At 36.7% G+C, this 27,562-nt stretch overlaps 1 protein-coding gene across 10 annotated transcripts in view; it reads right to left on the bottom strand.

Moving 5' to 3' along the window:
* Positions 1-2,764: 2,764 nt before the first annotated feature.
* Positions 2,765-27,562, bottom strand: part of LOC129776431 (latrophilin-like protein LAT-2) — a 200,159-nt gene continuing 175,361 nt past the window's right edge. For all 10 annotated transcript variants that reach the window (XM_055782071.1, XM_055782070.1, XM_055782073.1 and 7 more), the window contains 2 exons: positions 21,253-21,354; positions 2,765-12,613 (listed from right to left, as the gene is read on the bottom strand). In XM_055782071.1, the coding sequence (XP_055638046.1) occupies positions 12,224-12,613; positions 21,253-21,354 (492 nt within the window). In that variant the 3' untranslated portion in view covers positions 2,765-12,223. The remainder of the gene's footprint in view (positions 12,614-21,252; positions 21,355-27,562) is intronic.

Genomic DNA, 27,562 nt, shown 5'->3' with positions numbered 1-27,562 from the left:
AATTTTGAAATAAAATAATGTAAATTCCAAAATAATATAGTGATTTCAAGTAATTATGAGGCAAACCAACTAAAAAGTGAAAAAGTCCGTTTCACGTTGTTACACGTTCAGGGCGCATCTATATGTGTGCGTGTGCGTTGCTGTGCAGTTTCTTGATCATGTATCGGAAGAGAGCACGCGTTACGGAAAAGCGGAAAAGAGACAAATAGCTAAGTTGTTTTTCTTTCTCTGTTTTCTTTGTACTTTATACTCAATGGATGCGTTGAATAGGATTTTTTTTTCTATTCTCAACTAAACTCTATGTTGGACGCATACGTATAGAAAAATAGGAATAAAAAAATGATGCGTCAGTAGAACATTGTTTGAAAATCTTTGCAGATAGCATACTAAATTTGATTGCAGGCATCGTGTGAAATAGAGGAAATTCTTGGGCGATTTATACATCTAATGTGAAGTTGTTGCGTCTAATAGAATAAATTGGACTTTCAGTAGAAATAGATTATTTTCAGTGTTTTCGTATAAACATTTTTCAATCGGAATAATAGTGTTTTTTTTTTACGAAAATCAAAATCAACATTACTTTTGCAGTTTACGAAGACAATCCAAGATGTCAGGGCGTGCGGTAAATAATAAATTATGTAGCCGGTTCAATCAATTTTACAGGTTTTCCTTCTCAGGATGCCTAATTGCTGCCGCGAGTTGTGACATAAAAGATTTACGGAATTTCGTTCAGTCGAGTGGTCGATATTTAGCATTTACATAATCACATCACTTACCGCAGTGAATCCTGATTCTTACCTCCTCCCACTAACAATTTTCCCTTTTATATCATACTAACATTCCCGAATATCATACTAACATTCCTTCCCATCTCCTGGTGACTGTAAGGACGTGGCCGGCGTCGTTATTGACCATTTAAAGCTCGAATCACCGTGAATTGCACAACGAGAATGATTTGCTAGTCCCAAGCGTCATTCTGTGTGTTCTTTGTGCAATTTGGTTGGTTCAGGTCAATCACGGAGAGCAACTACGAATTGTACAGTCTACCCAAGCTCAAGCTCAAGAATCATTTGACGATGATTGTTTGATGATTCATTCTTGTGCTCGCAGAACACCTTACCACGCACGTACGCAAACAATATATGCTCGAGATAAGCGCAGCTGTCATCCTTAGTGGAGAAAGTTTTGCTACTGGCAAGCGAAACCAAATCACATACAACATTTCAGAACGACATTTACTTTCTTGGTGACTAAATAAACGAAATAAACCTTATCTATTAATCTCAACAACCTCGAACAGAGTAGCACTGTAGCACAGCGCAAATGCAATCCTAGTTGAAAGCAGTTTTGCGACTGGCACGTGATCCCAAATGAATTAATAACTTAATATAACTTATTGAATAACTTGGTATTCCCCAAATAGTTTTTTGGTGCACAACCTTAACACCTGTTTCACCATATCGTCAGTTCAATGCATTGATGACAGAAAACAAACAATGTTAACTGCTTTGAAAAAGGCTGAATAAAGGGTGTGTCACATCAAATTGCATCACGGAAAAAACGCTGTAGAAATTTAATTTTTAAGAATTATATCTTCAGCTTTGGTTTTATAATCAGATAAGAGTGTATAGATCACGTTGGCCATGCTTCACTGTCAATTTTTCGTAAATTTGGAAAAATGTCGTCGAACGAAAAAGAGCGTCGTGAATTAATCTTGTACACTCATTTCGAGAATCCGGAGTTGTCACATCGGGACATCGGTAAGATGCTGGGAATCGTCCAAACCACGGTCAGCAGAGTACTAAAACGATACTTCGAGAACTTAACCATCGACCGGAAGGTGAAGAACGGCAAAAATGGATGCTCCGTCAGTGAAAAAGATCACAAGCGCGTAGTTAAGCAGTTTAGACGTGATCAGAGAAGTTCGGTCCGGGATGTCGCCAATAAGCTGAATTTGTCAAGTTCGTTCGTCCAGCGGACCAAGCAGCGGGAGGGCCTGCGTACATACAAGGTTCAGAAGGCTCCTAACCGCGACGAAAGGCAAAACATGGTGGGGAAGACGCGAGCCCGGAAGCTGTACACCGAAATGCTGACGAAGCCGCATTGCCTGGTAATGGACGACGAAACCTACGTCAAAGCGGACTTTCGTCAGCTGCCGGGCCTGTTGTTCTTCTCCGCAGAGGACAAATTCAGCGTTCCGGAGGAGATTCGCAAGCAGAAACTATCCAAGTTTGACAAAAAGTACATGGTGTGGCAAGCGATCTGCTCTTGCGGAAAGCGGAGCGCCCCCTTCGTGATGACCGGCACGGTAAACGGGCAGGTTTACCTTAAGGAGTGCCTACAGAAGCGCTTACTACCACTATTGAAGCAGCACGAGGGCCCGACCATCTTCTGGCCGGATCTCGCTTCGTGCCACTATTCAAAGGACGTGTTGGAGTAGTACGAAGCCAACGGGGTCACCTTCGTGCCAAAGGAAATGAACCCGCCCAACGCGCCGGAGCTTCGCCCAATAGAGAAATATTGGGCGATTATGAAGCAGGCCCTCCGGAAGAACCCAAAAGTTGTCAAATCGGAGGCGGACTTCAAGAGAAAATGGATTTCTGTTCAAAAAAAACTACAACCTGACGTTGTACAGAACCTTATGGACGGGGTAAAGAGGAAGGTGCGAGCATACGGGCTTGGGCTCGAAGTATGAATAAAAAGAAAATGCCAAAAGTTGTTTAATAGTTTTTATTTTACTGTCTAAAATTTTCAAAAGGATCGGTATACTGGGCGAATTTCTACAGCGTTTTTTCCGTGATGCAATTTGATGTGACACACCCTTTATTTGCCTCAGCAGAGATTCATTACCAATACCCTAGCGTAAATATTTCCCTTCCGCTATCTCGCCTCTTTGTTTATATTTATCATTACGACTGCATAATTTGCAACATCAAACAATCATCAATCATAACATAAAAAATTAGTTGCATCGTTACAGGGTCAATGCTCACGGGAGCAGATACAAATGGGGTTTCAGCGTAGCGAAGATGCACTATTTTTACGTACGGGTTATGAAGCACGCACGTACGCATACAAATATCCATATACGATGGCTTCAAGCAACTAAATATACACACACACACACACTTATCTCCGTTTTGCGGTCTTCTCAACAGAAGCCCTTTCCATTAATATTGCCAGTCTAGATTAGCTTAGCTGTCATCCTTTGTGGAAAGAGTTTTTCTACCGTCATGCTCGTCTAGCAACGATGTTGTCCAGTCGGTGTCCACACAAAGGAAGAAAAGTTTGCCTCAGCGAGGTCCACTGTTTATACTCTCTTACGATTCTATCTTACGATTTCCCCTTCGTTGCTCGTCGATAAGTTGCTCGTTATAGACAGCTCTGTTCGGGAAAGCACACAAATGGACAGATCCAATGTATGAGGGTATGGGAATGCTTCCAATTTTCATCAATTTAAACCATATACAGACTATGGGATTGTAATGTATAGCATTTCAAACAAATCTTGGGGAATTTCCGATTCGTTTGGTATACAAATCGTTAAAATCCGTTCGCAGCTGAAATAGTAATTAACGTTAACTTTATTTTATAAAAACGTGACCTGTTTTCTGATTTGGCACTTAATGAAAGACGTAGTTATACGTCAATAATCTTTCTACGCATATGTTCGTATTAACAACAATGAGTTATAGAATTTTTTTTTGTTCCGAACTCTGTTTACCTCAAACTGGCTCTACATAAAAAAAGGAAATTTGGAAACCAATTTTTTTTTTCGATGCCAAACGACGAGATTTGGTGTTATCCCAAAAACAATTTTTGGCTTAAAATCGACCTTCTGGGACTTAGCCTGAGTGGCATTGAAGGCATGGAAAAAAAAATCATTGAATTGAATGAACCGACCATGTACATTTTGTTTGTTGGTCCAGAAAAATGTCCTGTGCAAGATTTCAGCTCAATCAGACATGATTTAGGGAAGCCTCAAAACGCTTAAAGTTTTGATTTTTTGTCCCTCGAAAATCTTCCAAGGGGGCCAAACCAAAAATAACAAAAAAATCTGTACCTTTCCAGATAAATCTGTACATGTGGCAACACTGTTGCCAAATAACTCATTAATCGTACCAATATTTTTTTAAATTTAGTTCCTAGAAGTTCATGTAGTACCTTTCCATACAGAGATATTCTTCGAATTAAAAATTACCTCTTCGTCTTTGATGATGAATAAATTCGACTGGTTGTACTTGTATAATGTACCACACACTGCATTTCAGAAGGGTGGGGAGTGGATTGGATGGGGATAAGAATAGGGATGGACATAGAATTTGGAAATAGGGACACTTGCTTCTCTTTCGTACACAATTTTTTTGAATAAACAAAAATAAATCGATTTTTTATTTTTTCCCGATATTTTTGTCCACTACATCTGCACACACCAAGATAACTATATACAGCGCGGACTCGATTATATACAGTTTTTGATTTTTTTCACTGTATATAATCGAACCAAAATTTTCATTTGTTTTTCTTGCATGTATTCTTCGTTTTTTGAAAATAAAAGAGGAATTTGATTTTTGATTCATCCACCTAAAAGTCAGAAAGCACCTTTCTCACATGAAAAAAAATAAATTTATCCGGATTCTCTCAGGAGGTGATAGACGATCATATTTGATGAAAAAATCCTCCTACGCATATGTTCGAATTTCAACAATGACAGAGTTATAGAACTTTTTTTTTGTTTCGGACTCTGTTGCCTCAAACTGGCTCTACATTAAAAAACTGGCTCTACAATGTGCTCTTTGACGTCCAACTTCTATCTTTCAATTTGGCTACAACATCGATACAAACAAATCCTGTTAAAAATTCAAGCAAAACTTCAAAAATCACGATTTTCACCCCACTGGACATGTAATAGCCACTTAATATTCCCCTTAACGTTGAAAGATTACATTTTTTCTTGAAATAAGCCATATTTGAAATATAAAAAAAAAATTTTTTTTTCAAACTGTATATAATCGAGTCCAAAATTGTATATAATCGAATCACATATAATCGAGTCCGATTCGTTAAATTCGATTCTGTATTCGTAAAATATTCCAAAAGTTGACCGATTAAGCTTTGAATTGGTGTATATATCATTATTCAAATACAATGCTTCGAGATCTTGTTCAGGGCATTCAAAAGTAGTGAACGAAGATCTGCATGGTGGAATACAAATTCGAGTTTGAGTCACTGTAATGCACCTTCATTGACCCAGCTCAGTTACATTGAAATGATCCTGTTGTATGGGAGTTTTGAGGCTAAACAGAATTTCATATTTTTTGAATAATATTTCTCAGAACACTTGAGTCAGCGAATTTACCTTAGATTCCCGTTTCATGAGCATGGGCCTGAGATCGCGAAAAATCAGCATGTTTCAGAATTGTGTGGTCAGTGGGGTTTGACATTGCCAGCTATTGTATACTTGTGCAAACTTGCGATATCGTGTATCTGTGCCTGATATTACTTGAAAAACAAAGTTGTCCCTTTAGTTAAAGTATTCGATGAGATCGTTGATCTCGATATGAATTTTCTTAAACACGCTGGGGATAGATAAAATACTGCTCTTGGAGTGATTAACAACCCTGAAATAATTGGAAGTTCTCGTAAAACTTCAATAGTACTGTTTAGCCTGCGAGAGAAATAGTACACCCAAAATTGGTTTTTAGCTCATGTTTCATCATCCCGATTTATTACATTAAATGAGCTTAAAAATAACAGAAAATGTCATGACTCTCAAATAGTGGTAAGCATTTGTATAATATATATCAGAGGTTCTCAAACTGTTTTGGGCAAGAGACCCCTTTTTCAGAATTAAGTCATACCTTAGACCCCCTTAGCGGAATTTCATTGAAAATCCTATCTTTAGTTTTATTCTTACTGAACAATTATCAATTAGAAAACATTGAAAACAAAAAAACTTGACATTATGTTCTCAAGGAGACGATCTGGCGTAGTGGTAACATCCGCACCTCTCACTCGAGTAAAGATTTCGTCGTTTTTCTCATATAGCTGAGCAAATAATCGAATGTTCAAAGAATTGCTTCGAAAGTTTTTGATAGCACTCATAACATATAGTAAAGACTGATGCAATCTAGGGCTCAGGTTTTTTGCTACTAAATGCTGTCTATGAATCACGCAATGTATGACCATTACCTTACGCAGTTGTAACTTTGAGGGAGCTGTAAAACCACGATGACGACTGAACATTGATGGTGCACCATCAGTCTCAATGTTCTTCCATGGAATAGCTTTTTCGGTTAAAAAAAACCAATCGATTCTTCTTTGGTATCAGTCTTCATATATGTAGCAAAAATCATTTCTTGGCAAATATTTTCTTCTTTAATAAATCGAACATATCCTTACAACAGAGCTTCATTGCTGGGTAATGTAGACTCGTCCAGCTGGAGAGAAAATCTGTTGGTCTACACTCGACGAAAAAATTAGAGGAGCAGAGTGCGAAGTCGGAAATTTCAAGTGATTTTTGACATGCTGCAACTTCGTGGAAAATCAACGCATATCGATGGTATGTACATTAGAGTGCCAATGAGAATGGCCATTTCAAAGGGAACTTGATTAAAAGTATTGATTCCCATGAATAACTACCCTATGCAAAATACCAGCTCAATTGGACTTCATTTACTAGTGTCGCACAGCCCTCAAAGTTTGAGTTTTTTGAAAACTAAAAAATCACCCAAGGGAGGAAATCGGGGTTTTCGAAAAAAAAAAATTGAGGCCAAATGTCTCCAAATTACTGAATCGTTGAGATCCATTGTAATCTCGAAAAAAATTGTTTGTCAAAAATCGACACTCTGGGACTTTTTTAGGAATACGAGGTAAAACGTATGGTTTTGGGTGCCAATAAAAATAATGTTGATTTGCTCGATAAAATACCCTTTTTAAAATATTTGCTCAATCAGACTTCATTTACGAGTGTCGCGAATGTTAAAATTTGGGTTTATTGAAAACCAAAAAATCACCCAAGGGGGAAGTAAGGAAAATAGGGGTTTTCAAAATAATTTTTGATGCCAAATGTCTTAGAATTGCATAAAGCGTGCATAGGGGAGTTTTTCGTGGGGATCAACATTTTTAATTCAAGTTCGCTTTGAAAATTTGAAGGTCACTTTTTCCCCATACATCCATTGGTACTCTAATGTACATCATTTGAGGGGCTTAGAATGAAAGGGGTGTAAGTGATTTGATCGATTTCTCTACATCGACTCTCTCTTATGGTCATAACTTAGCTGCAAATACATTCCGAGTTGTATTTGACAATATGGAAGATAGGTCAGAACCTCATCTATTGGATTCTATAGCGAACTTAAATTGGAACTTTTCTGCAGTTGAGTTATTAACTAAAGAAAAAGAAGAGAAGAGAAATCGATCGAGTCACTTACACCCCTTGCATTCTAAGGCCCTCATTTTGAAGCTACAACTTTCAGGTATTAGAATATTTTACGTACATATCTTTATATTGGTGTGTTGCTCACTACAATAATATCGGAAAGAAATGAAAAATCGATTTTTCTCTGTTTTTTCTGGATTTTCTGGGCTAACCAATTAACCTTATTAACCAGCTTTTATTTGGTTCCTAGAACGTTCCTGTAAGACCTTCCATACAGCGATATTTCAGTTCGAAAGAAAAATTACCCCTTCGTCTTTGATGATGAATTATTCAATAAACAATCCTCGCACCGCAAATCGAAAGGCAGTTTTGAAAACTCCAATAAATTCTGCACAAGAAAAATTTGTTACTTTGACGATAAAAAATTTCTTCAATTTTTTTTCATCGATTTCAAAAAAGTGTCAAAAACAGGATTTTTAGAATACTTTACAAAATCCAATGTAATTCTGCAATTATCGCAGTAAGTTCTAATGTTTGCAGGCAAATTTTTAGCCTAGTGTTCCCTCTAAACATCTGTGAACGTTTCATATTGACACGTTCAGCCGTTTTTTTCTAGCCGATTTTTCAATGTTTGAAGTAAATTAGAGGAGTATTTTATCGCAAATCGTACCAGAAGTACAAAACCCTAAGCGACTCTCAGAATGAACGATTCGTAAAATTTTTCCCTATTCGCGACCCATCTCAAGTTTCCTGAAATAATTTTAAAAAAATGTTTCGTTGCGCCCTGCACATAGATGACCAAGCATTTTGTAAATTCTTTTTCAATCACTTGTAAATCTCATGTAAATCACTTGTAAATCAAGGTATGTAAATACCTTGTAATCTCTTGAATCAAATTAGGAGTTGAGTACATTATAATTCAAGCTCCAACGTATTTCGAAAGCTTATAAACTGGCAACAAGCTTGTTGTACAGTGGAATATCAGGAGTATGTTTGTACATGAATTTGATCAAACACATTATCTTGCACGTTCACGTTTTTTTACTTGCCGAATTTTTCATCCAGTACTTTTTGTCCTTTTTTATTTTCATCTAGTGCACACTCGTCGTCTTGTTGAGTTTTTAAAATATACAGCAATAATATTTTTTACTAAGATAAAGGGTGTGTCACATCAAATTGCATCACGGAAAAAAAATAAATAAAAAATAAATAAAATAAAAACTATTAAACAACTTTTGGTATTTTCTTTTTATTCATACTTCGAGCCCAAGCCCGTATGCTCGCACCTTCCTCTTTACCCCGTCCATAAGGTTTTGTACAACATCAGGTTGTAGTTTTTTTTTGAACATATCGTTTTTTCATAATCGCCCAATATTTCTCTATTGGGCGAAGCTCCGGCGCGTTGGGCGGGTTCATTTCCTTTGGCACGAAGGTGACCTCGTTGGCTTCGTACCACTCCAACACGTCCTTTGAATAGTGGCACGAAGCGAGATCCGGCCGAAAGATGGTCGATTTTGGTGTACAGCTTCCGGGCTCGCGTCATCCCCACCATGTTTTGCCTTTCGTCGCGGTTAGGAGCCTTCTGAACCTTGTATGTACGCAGGCCCTCCCGCTGCTTGGTCCGCTGGACGAATGAACTTGACAAATTCAGCTTATTGGCGACATCCCGGACCGAACTTCTCGGATCACGTCTAAACTGCTTAACTACGCGCTTGTGATCTTTCTCACTGACGGAGCATCCATTTTTGCCGTTCTTTACCTTCCGGTCGATGGTTAGGTTCTCGAAGTATCGTTTTAGTAATCTGCTGACCGTGGATTGGACGATTCCCAGCATCTTACCGATGTCCCGATGTGACAATTCCGGATTCTCGAAATGAGTGCACAGGATTAATTCACGACGCTCTTTCTCGTTCGACGACATTTTTCCAAATTTACGAAAAATTGACAGTGAAGCATGGCCAACGTGATCTATACACTCTTATTTGATTATAAGCGAAGGCAGAAGATATAATTCCTAAAAATTTAATTTCTACAGCGTTTTTTCCGTGATGCAATTTGATGTGAGACACCCTTTATTAATCATTCTCATATATGCCACATATATAGAATATACTGTATTTTTTTGTGTCAACTTTCAGATACAGAATCTGTATATACAGAAGATACAGAATTTAAAAATATTTTTTCAAATTCAAATTGAAATGTTAAATTATTTGCATTTTTTGTTCTCTGTCTACCATCTTACTAATAAACTTTGCTTTTTTATCGTTGAGTCATGAAGAAATGTATGTTGAACCATATGAAACGTCACCTCACTTCTCCATTCCTACTAAGTATGTTTTTGGGACACTTTTTGATTATTTCACATTCATCAGCGTGTGTTGAGTGAATATTCTCGCTTCACAATACCAACAAAACAATGTTCTGAAATCGGTTGGCTTCCACAATGATGGCAAACCATAAATAAGAACAATAAATTCAAAATGAAAATAAACCTTTCTTTCTGTTTTTTCCGTTAGTTTTTTGATACAGATTTATTTGATAAAAATACAGATTTACAGACTTTTTCAGAAAATTTTACAGAATCAAATGTGGCAACCCTGGTCATTCTAATAACAGGGTAGCTCTTGTAACACAACTTATGGAGCATCTAAAATATTTCAAATAAGAACTTGTGTTATTGTATAGTGGTCGATATTCGGACCCCGTCGACCCCCAAAATCAATTTTCGTTTCTGTCAACCCCTGGGGAACCGAAATCAACCCCAAGGGGTCGATATCGACCACTTTGAGAAATCCTGATACATATGGTACGGCAATATAAGATTAATACGAGCGAGCGAAACAAGAGACACGTTTCAAACAAGCACGCATTACTTTGCCACATATGTACACGGCCCAGACCGAGATAGATATAGATCCCCTTCATGCTGGAACTTCAATTTGTAATGAGATGTTATGCATCACACGTATATGCAACAGCATCATTAGCTATGTGGATAGCGTGGTCGTGTAAAACAGTCTTGCATTCCAATCGGCCTTGGTTCGATCCCCGTTGTCGTCGTTTGGACTTTTTTGTGAGCAAAAAGGTGAAAAAAGGAAGAGATGTCTGCTTCCATACATACACACATTTTAAAGCGTTGGGAGACAGATGATTTTATTTGCTCGTTTGACGCTACAAGACATGAAAAGACATGGTTTCTGCCGAAAATGCTTCAATGCTTCATAGCAACGCTAGTTTGGATGTAGTTATCAACCAGAAGATAACAAAGTGGTACGGAGCACTAGAGCAATTTACTTTGAATCTTGTCATCTTCCATTTGAATATCTAGCTATACTTACAGAGGCAAATGAGGCCCACAATTTTTACCATGTGTCCCACAGAAAATGGGACTATGAGGTTCTCAAGACTGAGTGATTGAGATTGAGATTGACTATCTAATCAGATAAAAGCGACTGAAAATGTAGCGAACGCTCTTTTTGGTTTTCCGAGGAAAATGGGAAACAAATAAAAGAACAATCTGGAAGTATACAAGGATGAGTATAAACGAGATGGTAATACAGGTTTTAGGGTATATTCTAAGTTATCACAATCACTCAACACATGGACATCTTGTTACTCTGTATGAACACTAAGGTGGCGGCTAAAATGGTCATGTCAAATTTCAAAAATCGACCATGTACATTTTGTTTATTGGCCCAAAAAAATTATCTGTGCAAAGTTTCAGCTCGATCGGACATGATTTTGGGGTGCTCCAAAGCGCTCAAAGTTTTAATTTTTTGATCCTCGAAAATCTTCCAAGGGGGGAGTGAAGGAAATTTAGGAAATCGAAATTTGACTTATGACTTAAAAATGCATAAAACGTCGAGATCTGGTGTTATCACGAAAAAAGATTTTTGGCCGAAAATCGACTTTTCGGGACTTAGCCTGGGTGACCAAAAAATCAAAACTTTGAGTGCTTTGAGGCATCATGTCCGATTGAGCTGAAATTTTGCACAGATCATTTTTTTGGGACCAATCAACAAAATGTACATGGTCGGTCCTTTAAATTCGATAATTATTTTTTTCCATACCTTCATTACCTCTCAGGCCCGGAAGGTCGATTTTCGGCCAAAAAATTTGCATTTTTAAGTCATTTGGCACCGATAAAAACTCGATTTTCCAAATTTCCTTCACTCCCCCCCTTGGAAGATTTTCGAGGATCATAAAATTAAAACTTTGAGCGCTTTGAGGCACCCCTAAATCATGTCCGATCGAGCTGAAACTTTGCACAGATCATTTTTTTGGGCCAATAAAGAAAATGTACATGGTCGGTTTTTGAAATTCGATGATGAAATTTTTCCCATACATCCATTGCCACCCTAATGAACACATATGCTACAAAATGTATGTAAATTATATTTACGCTACGAGGGGATGTGTAAAATAAAAAAAAAAAATTATATATTTTTAAACATATATTAGTCAATTGCGTAACAGAAAATCGATCCATCAAACGATACCTCAAAATCATACCGCAAATCCTTTCGCGCCTTTTGTTTATATCTCAATTTAATTTCGTCGTAAGTCATTCACTACTGACAACTTCAGCTTAACGATAAATACAACGCACTTCCTTTTAAAAGTTCGCCTCTTGGCTCGAATCTACAAAACACACACATTGCTCAACTCTAGCTGATATACACTGTACTGGACAGAGCTTCCATCTGATATGCTCTAGGTTCACTTCAAACTGATATAACTGTGCACAATTATTGTCCCTACACAAGAAGCCTAACAATAGAACATTCAAAGTTCCCTTTTCCCTCACCGGCGAAACCGGTCGCGCATTGGTTTGCGTTTTCACACCGAAGCTGGCAGTGGCTTGGGCGGGATTTCATCAATCGCCAGCGAGGTGGAAAGTTCCCCACTGAAGGCACAATCCAGCGCAGAGGGAACGACGGCGTCGGTCCGCTCGACGAAGTGTTTCTCCCGGTATGCCATCTTGACGTAGTTGTGAACCGGTGAGGGCGATCCGTCCAGCTGCTGCTCGATAGCGAATGCCTCCAGGGCCGAAACCACTGGTCCGATGTCTTCGTAGTTGGGATTCGTTACGGACAGCACACCGTAGCGGCCACCTTCGCCATCCTTGAGGCTGCGGTAGGTCCCACGGCGAGACTTCTGGCCGCGTGGCGTCGAGTAAAGCTTCAGGATTTTGCAGTTGCAGGACACCAGCAGCGCTATTACCAAACCCTATGAAATCGGGAGAAAAGGTGGAAAAAATAGGAACAGTAATTAATCACAATCTGACAACAGCAAGTCCAAAGCATGAGCATTAATTTGCACCCCATAAAAGTCAACTTTTCACTCGCGAAACTTCCCCAACCCTGATAACCGGCAATTGAACCTGCTTCCGAGCGAAGCGCGAATGCGTTAATTTAATTTAATTTCCATCCGAGGTTGATAACTTCTAAAAACCCTTAGGATATGATCCCTTAAAGTGCTATACGTAATTCCTTGGATCCACGGTAAAACTTTTACATCAACCCCAGACCGTCGGATTTGTCCGTCCGGATGATGGAAACGGTTTTTTTTCTTTCTCACTTTTCCCGCCTGAGAAAATTGGAAGAAATCGAATGGCAATTAGTAGTTAAACGGCGCATGGGTGGGAACGTTTGAGAAAGTTTCGCGATGAGACGAGGGATACATATTCTTTCTGATTTCTCGAGAAATCAATTTTGGACGAGACAAGTTTAAAACATTCCCCGGTGGAGCAGATTGGTGTGCAACATCTGGATAATCCCAAGAAGGATTACGTTGTCCGTTTTGTTTCAACCGTCGTCGTCGTCTTGTCTCGTCTGGGAAAAGGGAGATCTTGAGATCAACGGATTCAATTTGCCTAAGCGTGCCTTCCAGGATTGGGATTGAGTTCAGTGTTGAGAAAATGGAAATCATATAAAATATCCCATCGGCGAAATCTGGAAAAAAGGGGTCACGAGGATACGAACTCTGCGACAATTTCACTCTTTTTACGATTTTCAAGCTGCGCATGGCGGTTAAATGGAGTGAAATGAAGACGACGTTTGGTTGGGGATTGACATCGTGAAATCGACAATACACGAGCAATCCTGGCAGAATTCCTCGTTATGAAAAGGTGAGCTTTGAGGTCAGACGTAAATTGAAATAGATATGAGCTCCGATAATATTTAAAAATTATTTTAGCTAAGTTTCCATAAAGCTCGCGGCTCTGAGTAATATTCTGGTACCAGAAGGTGATAATTTGCAAAGTGGTATACCGACGCATACGCTTCGCACTTACAAAGCTGAAAACACGTCTGAGAGGGGTTCTGCGAACCCTTGAAGCTTTGTGGTATCAAATTCATACCGCGAAATCGGAATTCCGAACACGATTTTTTCACTTCTCAATTCCTTCCCGCTGTATTTTTTGTCTCTCCAAATCCTTTCACACGTGCTAAACTCAAGTAAGCAGTCGGCATAATGTAGATATCATCACGTCCTGATTAAATCACTCCACTCCTTCGCACCGTTACCTGAATTTCCAGCGTAAAAAAAAATCGCGCGGCTCTGACTCTCCGACGATGGCTTCGCAGCCAGACGCCAGAATTTGATTGTGCCTCCGAGCGAAAACGTATTTTTTCTCATATGTCTCGGGACATACGTCACAGACCGCGGAAAAATAACACTTTCCAGGAAATCTTCATTTTTCTCGCGAAAACCTGTCATATTGTGCCGTTACGCGATGAGCGCACTCTTTCTGGCATATATTGGTTGTATGGCTTGAATGGCTTCCTCGGAAGTGGATATCCTCAGCTTCAACACGTGAGAGCGGGATGTGTTAAACACAGCCCGAGTGAAATGTGATAAGGGAAATGCTTACTCTAAATCAGGGCACATGAATCAAATGAAATATAAATATGGTGCTGTGGTGGAGTGAGTTATATTCAGTTTGTGTTTTTGAATATTTTTTTCTGTGCAAATGGATGCAACCTTTTTGATTGCATTTATTTTTCATCGCATGCATAAGTTAATGCTTTAACTCTATTCGATCAATTATTGATTCATATCCGGATTGATCTGTGTAAGTGAACCATTCATGATGTGCCCATGTGTAGATGAAAAAAATCATAGTCCCATAACTAAGCCATACATTGGGAAAACCTTTCACGTACTCAGACTAGAATATTAATATTCAAAAACAGAACCATAAAATGTTTGACTTGTCGTGCATTGGATTCCATATTGGGAATTATGCAATGACAAATAGTTGTGATTATATTTGCCGCCAGCGCTCAACGTGAGGATATGCAAGGGCACACAGACTCTATACAACAAGCCAACATTGGGTCGTATCGTAGTGATTTTGTGCTCACTTCGTTCGTTCGTATTTTGATGAGAGGAGATGGCCCCATGGAAACTAGGTGTGCACTATGATGTGGGGACTCGAATATGAGAGATCCTGCAGTACACTTGAGGGGGAACACATCGATAACATATGTATTTATGCACTTGATTCTCGGTTGAACGAATTGATCGATGGTCTGGCGCTTTTTTGGAATGTTATAGGTAGCTCTGGGATGTTTGGTTGTGTTTTGTTGATGATTGATGATGCTAATGCTGGATTGTAACTACGTGCTGCAGTCTGGAAGTGTCTCTCGTAAAAATACAATCTGTCCAATCCAATGGAAGAATGAATGGCTAAAGTGAGTTTTTATGGATAGTAAGCTGTTTGGTTTGTTTTCTTGTTTCATCACACTATAACATTCGGGCAAAAACGAAATGATTCGTATTTCGATGTAAATCAAGATTAAATCCTCTTTGTACATCAAAATTCATGTTCTACTCAGCAAGTTCTGACTCTGGCTCTTGAAGTCTAAGCTATATTCATATGACTTTTATGGCTTCTAGTTCATACTCTCTTGCCACGCACTTACTGTATCTAACTAAGGAAATCTGCTTTGAAGTATGCATTTGTTCACTAATATCTTTACCTTATTTTACTTATGCGTTTTGAAGAGAAAATTTTAATTTTAATTTTATAATACATTTTCTTGGTCTTTAAATAACAGTTAGTATAATTTAGCTCCTGAATGTTTGGTTTTAAAAATTAGCCTTATGATTTTGGGCTGAACATTCGCACATGCTCTTGTTGATATCGTGTACATACTTTCTCTGTTTTTCGACTGATAACGTTAATAGAACTTCGTACCCGTAGTTCACAAGCACTGTAAATTTAATAAAAGAGTAATTTTAATGACGTGGAATACAAATAAATTCCTCTGTGATTTTTAAGTAAAACTTTATTATGTAGTAAAATCACCGTTTAATTATTAACCACAGTTTAGTTAAGATTATCACAATTTCTAACAGCTCATTAACATTAGCTGCAATATTTTCTTCTCATTTCTTCACTGCTAGTCACGTATTTACGAGAACGAATAATTTATAACAATACAGAATTTCTCCGCGAATCTCTAAATTTTCCGATTTTTCTATTTATCGGTTCATCGATTTTTAAATTTTTGGATTTTTCAATTTTTATGATCTTTTGACTTTTTGATCTATTGGTTTTTTGTTTTTTAGATTTTTCGATCATTCGACTTTATGATTTTTCAATTTTTCGAATTTTTGATTTTTGATTTTTTTGATTTTTTAATTTTTCGGTTTTTCGATTTTTCGATTTTTTGGTTTTCTGATTTTTCGATTTTTTGATTTCTTGATTTGATTCTTTATTTGTTTTCTTGATATCTTGATTTCAATTTTTCGGTTTTTCCATTTTTTGATTTTTCTATTTTTCGAATTTTTTATTTTTCAATTTTTCGATTTCACGATATTTTGATTTATAATTCTTTAATTTTTCTATTCGTTTCTATTGTTCGAATTTGAAATTTTTCAATTTTCCAATTCTTTAATTTTTTTTTTGTTTTTTTTCCGATTTTTGATTTTTTGATTTTTCGATTCTTCGACTTTTTTATATTTTGATTTCCTATTTTTTGTTTTTTTTTTTAATTTTTTGATTTTTCGATAGTTTGATAGTTTGATTTTCGATTTTTTTATTTTTCTATTAGTTTCTTTGAGTTTTCGAATTTGAGATTTTTTAATTTTCCAATTCTTGAATTCTTCGATGTTTCTTTTATTCCATTTTTTTAAATATTTTTTTTTTTGAATTTCCGATTTTTCGATTCTTTGATTTTTTTATATTTTTATTTCCGATTCCAAATTCCGATTTTTCAATTTTCATTTATGTTTCCAGTTTAAGATTTTCCGATTTTTTAATTTTTTGATTTTTCGGTTTTTCAATTCTTTTTTTTATATTTGGATTTCCGATTTTTTTTCAATTTTCCGAGTTCAAAACCTTTTTTTTTTTTTGATTTTCCGATTCGTTTCGATGATTTCCTATTCTTAGATTTTTCGGTTTTTTTTATTTTTCGATTCTTCAAATTTATACTTTTTGGCATATTCGTTACATTGATTTTTCGGTTTTTCAATTCTTAAATTTTTCGAATTTTTTTTTTTTTTTGGTTTTTCTTTTCTTTTATTTTTTCGAGTTTGAGAATTTTGTATTATCGAATTCTTAAACTTTTCGATTTTCTGTTTTCTGATTCTTCTTTTCTTTAATTTTTTGTATTTTTTTTTTATTTTCCAATTTTAGATTTTTCGATTCTTTAATTATTTTTATATTTTGATTTCCGATTTTTCAATTTTTCAATTTTCCGATTTGTCTATTGTTTTTTTTATTGTTTGACTTTCCAATTCTTAGGTCTTTCCACTTTTTTATCTTTCAATTCTTCGCTTTTTTTGATTCTTGGAATTTTTGACTTTTTAATTTTTCGGGTTCCGACTTTTATATTTTCCAATTGTTTGATTTTTTATGTTTCGATTTTTCGAATATTAAATTTTTCAATTTTTAGATTCTTCTTTGATTTTTCCAGTTTTAGCTTTTTGGATTGACCGATTTTTTTTTATTTTTCGGTTCTTCAATTTTCCTAATTTAATTTTTTTTTATTTTTCGATTCTTCAATTTTCCGTATTTTTTTTTTTTCGATTTTCCGATTTTTGGATTTTTTGATGTTTTGATTTTCGGTTTTTCTATTTAAGAATTCCGATCCTTTTTATTCAATTTTTTGAATTTTGTATTTCCTATTAAAAGATTATTCGATTTTTTCATTTTTCAATTTTTCGATCTTTCGATTTTTCGGTTTTTGATTTTCGATTTTTGAATTTCCTATTTTTTAATTTTTAATTTTCTGGATTTATAAATTTTTGTACCTCTTAATTTTTGGACTTTCGATTATTTGACTTCCAATTTTTCGGTTTTTCGACATTAATATTTTAATTTTTTTTTAATTTTTTAATTTTTCGATTTTTCGTTTATCATATTTTAAAACTTTCTGATTTCTCTATTCTTTTCTTTGATTTATCGATTTGTCGATTTTTTTTTATATTTGGTTATTATTTTAAGTTATAAAATTTCCTATTTGTTTCTTTGATTTTTTGAGTTTTAGATTTTTCGATTTTTTATTTTAAAATTTCTGGATTTTGATTTTTTTTTTGATTTTTTAATTTTCTTACTCATCGTTTTTTTTCGATTTTTCGATTTTCCGAATATTTGATTGTTAGAATTCTTCAATTTTTTGATTTTTTATAATTTTTTTTTAATTTTTTAATTTCTTTAATTTTTCAGATTTTTCAGTTTTCGATTTTTTTTTATTTCTTGATTTTTAGATTTTTCGATTTCTTGAATTTTCTATCTTGACTTTCAATTTTCGAATTCTCAATTTCGAATTTTCAATTTTGAATTTTTAATTTCGAATTTTCAATTGTTTTTTGTAATGCTCCCAAAGGCCCTTTCATTTTTTTTGGGTCCTACCTCCACCCCATACGCTTCTTTTGGAGTGGGAGAGACTGATTATCTCGTAGATAATTTGTTTTTAATGCTATATTATTTGGTGTCGTCGGATTCTTTCCGGTACTATATTTCTCGTTGTGTCTACTCCCGCGTATGGCCATCACTCTAAGTCCATCACATTCATTCAATTATGAAATCTACATTCTGTAGTCATTATATAATTATCATTTTGTGCTCATTCGGTGACATTAGAGTGCCAATAAAAACGGTTATCTCGAATTTACAAAGCGAACTTGATTGAAAATGTTGATTCCCACGAAAAACTACCCTGTGCAAAATATCAGCTTAATCGATCTGCATTTACTAGTGTCGCACAACGGTCAAAATTTTAGTTTTTTGAAAATCGAAAAATCACCCAAGTAAAGGAAATCGGTGTTTTTAACAAAAAATATTGATGCCAAATGTCTTAAAATCGCATGAAACGTGGAGATTTGCTGTTATCTTGAAAAAAAAAATTCGTCAAAAATCGACTTTTCAGACACGATCATGTGCCCAAAAGTAAATTTTTGACAACATTTTTTTTCGAGTTAACAGCAAATTTCGACGTTTCATACAATTCTACGACATTTGACATCAACATTTTTTTTCGAAAACCCCGATTTCCTTTACTCCCCCCTTGGGTGATTTTTCGGTTTTCAAAAATCTCAAACTTTGACCGCTGTGTTCTTAATCAAGTTCAAGGGTCACTTTTTCCCATACATCCATTGGCATTCTAGTGACATTTATGTCAGTAGTCAATAAATTCTTTTAACGAAGTCAATTGTTGTTCTTTTGAATAATGCGATATTTGTCTTTTTTTTAGCGTCCTGATGTAATGTGTGTAATGTGATGTAATGTTTTGTAGTTCACGATAGAAAAGTGATCATTGTCAGCTGGTCTCCTGGTGTTATGAGAGTGCACGTCTCTTCCATATCCGACATCTTCCATCAAATGATCAGGTAGTAATCCGAATTTCATTTTATGAATATAAATCAGGCAATTCCGGACAGTCCTTTGTCGTACGGACAACCATTGAATCCGGCAAAGCACACCATATTTAACAGCCACCTTTTTTATAACGTAGTCAACATGTTCAATGAGCGTTAGCTTCTCGTCGACTTGCACACCTAGATATTTAAAAAATTTCACTCGTTTAATCATTTCACCATTCATGAACATTAGTGAATGTCCGTCTTTCTTCCGACTTCCGATTATCATCCAGTAAGTCTTGGAAAGATTCAGACAAAGCCTCTTCTTTTTCAAATACTCCGTAATTATTTTCAAGTCTTCGTTTGCCTCCGCTATTGCCATAGACAATTTATCATTCCCCCAATGAATTGTAGAGTCATCGGCAAACAATTTCAAAACACCTCTTCCTCTATGACATTCATGTCATTAATATAGAGAATGAACAACAAAGGACCTAACACACTACCTTGAGGAACACCTAAATCATTTAGTCTTCGATCCGATGTAGTATTTCCAAATCTAGTTCTTTGACATCTATTATTCAAAAAGCTTGTAAACCAATGCAAAACCACACAAACAAATCTTATGTTCTGTAATTTCGAATTCTAAATTTGGAATTTCCAATTTATATTTTCGAATGTTCAGTTTCGAATTTCCAATTTCGAATGTTTAATTTCGAATTTTAAAATTTACGAATTTTCAGTTTCGTATTTTCAGTCTCGAATTTTCATTCTCGAATTTTCAGTTTTTGATTTACAATTGCTAATTTTCAGTTTAGAATTTTCTACTAAAAATTTAAATCTTGAATTTACAATTTTGAATTTTGAATTTCAAATTTATAATTTTAAATGAATTTGTAATTTTGTATTTTCAATTTCAAATTTTCAATTCAGAAATGTTAATTTTCAATTTTCAATTTCGAATATCCAATTTAGAATTTTTAGTTTGGATTTTTCAATTTCGATTTTTTTAATTTTCAATTTCGATATTTTTAATTTTCAATTTCGAATTTTCTGTTTAGAATTTTCAATTAAGAACTTTCATTCTCGGATTTTCATCTTCGAATTTTCAATTTTGAAATTGAAATTCAAGTTTTTCAATTTTCAATTTGCAATTTCGAATTTCCAAGTTTGAATGTGCAATTTTGAAGTTTGAATTTTAGATTCTCGAATTTTGAACCTCGTATCTCAATTTAGAATTTTCAAGCTTGAATTTCCAAGCTGGAATTTTCAATCTTCTCTTTAGAATTTGTGCAACTTAACGCCAAAACGGCAGTTTTTTACGTGATTTTGACGAATTTTCCACCTCGTATTTTCGATTTAGATTTTTAAATTTATAATTTTAGTTTACAATTTTCAATTTTCAATTTAGAATTTTGAGTTTTGAATTTTATAATTCGAATTTTCAATTTTGAATTAATTACTATACGATAGAATCCTTTCCCCTGGATTACCGATTGATTATTCGAATCGTTTATCATTCCAGTTGTACAGTGCAAAAATAATTCGCTATACACGTGTTCGTTGTGAATAATGCGCATAATGATTTTTACCGACAGTGTGCCCCAATGAAAGGGCTAATAGGGATCAACATTTCTCGTCCGTTGATTGGCTTATCCCGTTCTGAATCAAAATCAGAATGTTAGTTGGTTAATATCGCTAATCTCGGAATCCAGCAGATAAACACCAGCAGTAAATCCAATCAATCAATAATCGAGGTGCGATAATTGTCCATGGAAACGATTTATAACATGATATGTGGGAAGCACCAACAAAAGGATGAATCGCCTGAAGGTTCCTCCATGACCCACCCGAATACCAGTGTCCCAAAGGTAACATATCGTTGGCATCCATGGCATTATTGTTTATTGGTTTTATTGAATCATGAGAGCATACCATCCCATGGTAAATATTTACCCATAAGCACAAGCACATATGCATCTGCTATTCATCGCATGCCATTATTGGTTCTGTTTTGGGTGTTAAGGGATAAAGGGATGGGCACAGAATCTGCTTACCTGGACGCCTTGTGCGATGCTGTAGATGGACCAGAGCTCAATTACATTCCAGGCCGAAGCGATTGCTCCCAAGAAGACGACAACCGAAAGGACGATCAGAATCTGTTAGATGAGAGAAAAAGAAAAGGGAAAATTTATGAGTGGGGGAAGCCTTCATAATTGAACATCATCGACAAAACATTATTGGTTGTACATTTCTGCTTGCGACATCAATTGGAACCTTTTCCGGGTTGATAATCATTGTCTGCTATGTAATCAAATATTTATACGTATACATTATTTTGCTGAATATATTGAATTATCTTTCTATTTTCCGGAATAATATCTGTGAAGCGGTGGTATTCATAGATACGAAGGGGGTGCGTTTCCAACAAAAAACGACAAACATCCACAGAAGCATCTTCCGCTTCCACATCGTAGCGACGACGACGGGTGAGGTTATTTTAATCTGTTCTTCAATACCTCATATTCAAATATCATTGACTGATTTCATAAAGAGGATACTGCTGAACGATGTGTCCTCGACAAGTGCTGGTTTTGTGTAGCACCGGTTCCTGGAATCGTTTCCGAGCAAACGAAGCACGTGCGGAGTATCGCAGTGCGGAAACTGAGGTTGAGAATGTTTGATCAGGAAACACCCATTCCCCCCTCCCCAGGGATAGGTGAAGTACGATGAAAATCTATGGAATTTATACCACGCTGCAGTTGCTGGTTTTAGTTAAATTTACTGTGAGGATGATGTGTGGCATTTCCTGTGAGCGGCGCTTTTATGCATAAGCTCGTATGAGTGCGTATACCCAAGGGCGGGGATTTTAATAAGAGGTGCTGTCGGGCGGAAGCCGGAAAATTTCATCACTGTTTCGGGTGAAGATAGCTCGTTTAAGTTTGAGGCAAACCAACAATACGATTTATTGACTTTGCTTCTCGGAGGACTGAACGACTATTTAACAAAATCGTCATTGAACCGAATTGGCACATCATAATCCTTCCTGGAAGTGAGCGTAGAACTATCAGTAAAACCAAAATCCTCCGAATAAATTTTGGTTTGGGGATCTCGGTCAGTGCAGTACGTGTAAGTTGAAGAACTTTTCTATTGAAACTAGAACATTTGTTGGATTTTTGTGGTTCGAATATAAAGATCCGAGAGTCTGGTCAAGCGAAACTTGATAAAGACGCAAAAAACGGCGGAAGCTTTACGACGAAGGAGTGAATTTTAGAAGAAAAAGTTATTAATAAAATGTCATCGAGTTCAGAGCATATACAAGTGTAGACATCGATGGTATGTTAGGAGAACCTGCTATAGACGAAAGAGTATTACTGAGCTCTGTTGATAATTTATTGGACGACTTACATAGCATGTGGCATATTATAATTTCCATAACATTCTATAATATATAGCACAAACATTTTTCCGAAATAATATTGGATGTGCAACTTAATTCGTTCCGTTTCCACAAGATGGCTCAAGGTGCAATAAATAGTCAACGGCGACAGCTGATTTTGGCTGAATCGTGGAGTGTCGACATCTGTCAACCATCTTCGAGTTTTGCACAACATGCTCAATTTATACTTCGTTTAAAATGTCGGGTTTTGGGGCACTGCGGCATCCATCGCGGCGGTAGCCTTTTCATGTCGAAAATGTCATGCAAAATGTATCCCACTCGTTCTTTTGAAATGCCTACGGCCTTAGTTAACTCGCGTAACATCACTTCACAATCGTCCAGAACGAGTCAACGCACTTGTTTCACGATTTCTGGAATCGGAACCTCTTTTGGCCTTCCAGAGCGAGGTGCATCTGCGATGCTTGTACGGCCCATTTTCAATTCACTAAACCACCGATAAATTGTTGTGTTGGAGCAGAAGTGGAATAACATTTCGTCAACCACTGCATGGATTGTTTAGGAGTTTTTCCCATCAAAAACAATGTTTGATCAAAATACGATATGCTCAGGTAGTGACACTTAAACAACTGTAATTTGTGAACAAATAAACGAAATGTCATGAAACTTCACACATAAGCCAGTGACAGATGAACCTCTCGAAATGAATATTGTTCATTTTTCAGTGGCGCCATCTGCTGAAAAATCCCGGGACTTTTCAGTCCATGTACAGGGTTTTCCAACTTTAAATTCCGAAAGTAAATTGAAATAAAACACAGTTAGAATTCGAACTTCGATGAAACTTTTATTTCAAATTAAAGTTTGGTTTATGCCATTATGTGTGAAATATAACATCATTCAAATGTCCTCCTAGGGCTTCCTCGCATACCTTGATCCGGAACAGGTAATTTTCGATGACTTTTCGGCACATATGGGGCGGTATCTCGATCATAACTTCACGAATGTTGTCTTTCAAATGTTCAAGAATTTGCGGAGAGTTGGCATAGACACGGTTTTTCGCATAACCCCACAAAAAAAAGTCTAGCGGGTCGCATGATCTGGACGGCCAATTGGCATCACCAAAACGCGAAATTATGCGTCCCTCAAATTTCGTTCGCAATATGGCCATGTTCGGTCGTGTTGTGTGGCACGTAGCGCCGTCCTGTTGAAACCACATGTCATCCGTATCCTTATCTTCAATTTGTGGCAAAAAAAATCGGTTAACATGCGGCCATAGCGCTCACCATTCACAGTTACCGTCTCGCCGTCCTCATTTTCAAAGAAATACGGCCCGATGACTCCTCCAGACCATAATGCGCACCAAACAGTGACTTTTGGCGGATGCAATGGCCTGAAGAAAATTTGATGCGAAAATTCAGCATTTTGCTGCTGTTGTTCGTTCACCCAATCGACGTATGCCCGACGCATTCCATGGTCACCACGCTCTAATTTTTGTACCAGTTGGACATTATATGGATGTAGGTGCAAGTCCAAATGCAAAATTCGCCACAATGATGTGTTTGACAAGCCCAATTGCTGAGCACGCCGTGGAATCGAAACATTCGGGTCATCCTCCACACTGGCAGCAACAGCAGCAATATTTTCGGCCGAACGCACATTACGATGATGCACAGGTTTCACAATATCCGCTACGGATCCAGTTTGTTAGAATTTACGCACTACATTAGCGATTGTGTGCTCTGTAGGCCGTCCATGACAACCAAAATCCGTCCGTAATGTTCGAAAAACATTTGCCGGTTTTTCATAATTTTATAGTATAATTTAACAAAATTAACACGTTGTGCGATGCTAAAACGATCCATATTGTAAAATGGCAGACATTCAACTAACGATATGACGCTTTGGTTGACAGCTATGTCAAACGGTTGTCAGCTCAGGGCTGTATACTTTCGGAAGCCCGAAATGGAAAACCCTGTAGTATGTTCCCCACGAATTGATAGATGTTCGCAATGTGGTTTAAACGGTACAAAATAAAGTATTTTTTGCATCGAATCGTTACCGGAAATGAAAAATGGATTCACTACGGAAATCCATAACGCAAAAGATCGCGTGTATAGGCCGACCAACCAGGAACAGCAACGCCGAAGCCGAAGCCGAACATCCACGGTGCCAAAGTGATGCTCTCTACTTGGTGGGATTAAAAGGGTGTGATCCACTATGAGCTGCTAAAACCAGAGCTGCAATCCATCACCGTCAATGTCACAAAAAAGCTGACCATAGTCACTCAAGTCCGCACGTGAGATCAAAAATTCAGTAGTGATACTCACTCTTTTGTTTCTGACACCTAACCAAATGACGGTTGGTTCTAATGCCTCTCACTGCCGATCGCTCTGTTTACAACTTTACGTTACGAGAGCGGTGGTTGTGGCGTATGATGGTAGTAGAAATGTGAGTGATCAGACATTTCCAATCATTTTTGACAATCGCGACGGTTGTTTAAATTTGTTTGTTGAAGTAGAAGTTGTTGCTGTTGTTAGAGATGTCTAAATTTTTCGTTTATTTGATTATCGATTAATCGTGGGGCCAATATTCGATTCATTCGAACAATTGTCTTTCAGTATTCGATTAATCGAACGAGTATTTATTTCTTGTAGTTAGAATGAACAGACATTTATAATAAAAAATATTATGGTGTCATAATTTCAAAAATCACATTAAATATAATTTTAAAATAAACACGGTGCAGCATAATGGTTTTTGAATGAAATGGTATTTAAGTATATTGATAAAATTATTATTTCATGATTATATGCGGATCATGAAAACTATCCGGTTGAAAACCGACAAGGCGTGTTCTTTTTATTTAGAGTTAATCATTACCAGAACTATTGAAGTTTAGTTAATAAACGTGAGATGAACACACAAATTAAAAATTCAACTCGATGTGGTAATTACTGCTGATGGTCCTGATTTCCACCTTCCGGTTCGCGAGCGTTGTGAAGTTCATTATATCATTGCGTAGCCGTTTCGCGCCCGATTGGTAGTTTCCGCAGCAGACACATGATGCGAGTTTTCTTACTGGCCTGGAAGGACAGTAGAACATGTGGGAAGTCTCCCTGGGAGCAAAGATTAATCAGATGCGTAACTTGCGTTTTGTGGCAGTCCAGTTTGGACAGCTGGCGCGGTCGGTAGCGGTCAACCCAGAGAGACATAGTACACAAAACTATTTGATGTATAATGTATACAAAAATACTTGGTGACTTGTCATTTTCGTGTTGGCCTTTGTCAGAGTAAATGTCATCATCTCCAGAGATGCCAGATGATTTTTTGTGAAAGCCTTCGACAAAAAACTGAAATGTTGATGTGTATAAATGGCAGATATTTTTGTAACCGCGAGAATAGCAAAGTAATGTATGAAAAAAGGGGTTGTTAGCGCAGGGAATCAAGTCATAAAGAGAAGAAATACCATATCCCTGCAGTCTGCAACTGAAAATATAAGTCTGCAACAGAATAGACAGGACACTAAATATCAGTAAAATTGCGAACATGTCTGCTGATTTAGTATCCTTGCAATGATGAGAAACAAATTTGGTAAAAAAATCGAAGTCGAACGGGTTACAAAATGCATCATTTTGCTAATTTCAAACTCTATCGGGAGCCGGAATAGAGGGGATACGCAAGGCGTGTTATTCCACAAACTAAGTACTAATACAAATGACACGTGTATTACTACGTATAGTCGGCGAAGTGCCGCTAAAAACGTTAAGGCCGTCTGAAAAGTTGAAAAGAAAATACATGCCTGAAAACACAATATTCTTCAAATTGTATTTAAAATGAAACTGTATATTCACATCTGGCATCCCTAGACGAAGAACGAACACAAAGCGGCGAATGTTGTGAATATCGCCAAACACGGGGCTCTGGCAACCCTATCTCATCCAATGCAAATTGAGCGTAGGCAGCATAGAACAGGGCTCGCGCTCAGCGGGCTCACGTATTGTTTAATGTTTGGAGTCATATATGTTAATATTTGATTACGTTAGATAGTTTCCTTTGGCAAGCGATGTTTGGTTACTCATCCGGAAGCATTCTTGACGATTTACAATTAAAACCACAGCTGAAGAATCGCGCGGAGCACTTCATTTTTAATTTTAGGTTATGATTTCTATGCTCATGATTTTCTATGCTGGCTACTAAAAGGCGGCCATCTTAGCAATCCCTTGGCCAAACACCAAACCATCAGCTAGACTTTTGAGTGTCGCACTATTCTGACATTTCAGCGACAGGACACTCACCAAGGAGCTCGGATTTCTACTGTCAAGTAGAAGCTCACCATGTGTTAGTATTGTGATAATACTCTTCTCACACTATTGGACTGGATTTGGGATGGTCACCAAAGATAATCGTAGCACAAAATTTGTTGATTATCTTTGTGTGAGTACCATCACTTGATTCTCACGACAAATCGTAGCTCTGGCTAAAACCTGATCAAACGATCAATAGAGTCTTCTACAGGCAACTAGTGATTATGGGAAAATTCCCCAGTGGAAATCACATATACACATAGATAAGTATTTTGTGCATTTTGATTTTTTTCTTCTGACAACTGTGCTCCTTAGCGGTAATATTATTACCTAAGCTTTGGTCGCCTGAGCAGTGATGCCAACCTTCCTGATTTTTCAGGATTTCCCAGACTTTTTGGCTCGTATCCTGACATCCTGACAAACACTCGATTTTGCCTGATTTTTCTGAAGTAATCCTGATTGTTGCTGATTTTTTAGTGTTTTTTATTTTATCACAATAAAAAGGATCCGTATTATGTATACCGGAATTCCTGTCAAAGTTTTACTGGTTTGAAATTAGAACTGTCAGAATAGCCTACATAAAAAGCTCTCCGGTTCTCCTTTGTATTGTGATTACTCTTTTTTTGTTTATTATTTATTAATACGTTTTAATATTTTTTTGAATGC

Source organism: Toxorhynchites rutilus, chromosome 3 (genome assembly GCF_029784135.1).
Source record: "Toxorhynchites rutilus septentrionalis strain SRP chromosome 3, ASM2978413v1, whole genome shotgun sequence".
Lineage (NCBI taxonomy): Eukaryota > Metazoa > Arthropoda > Insecta > Diptera > Culicidae > Toxorhynchites > Toxorhynchites rutilus.
The sequence above is the reverse complement of the archived record's forward strand: the minus strand, read 5'-3'. Positions and strand labels throughout refer to the sequence as shown.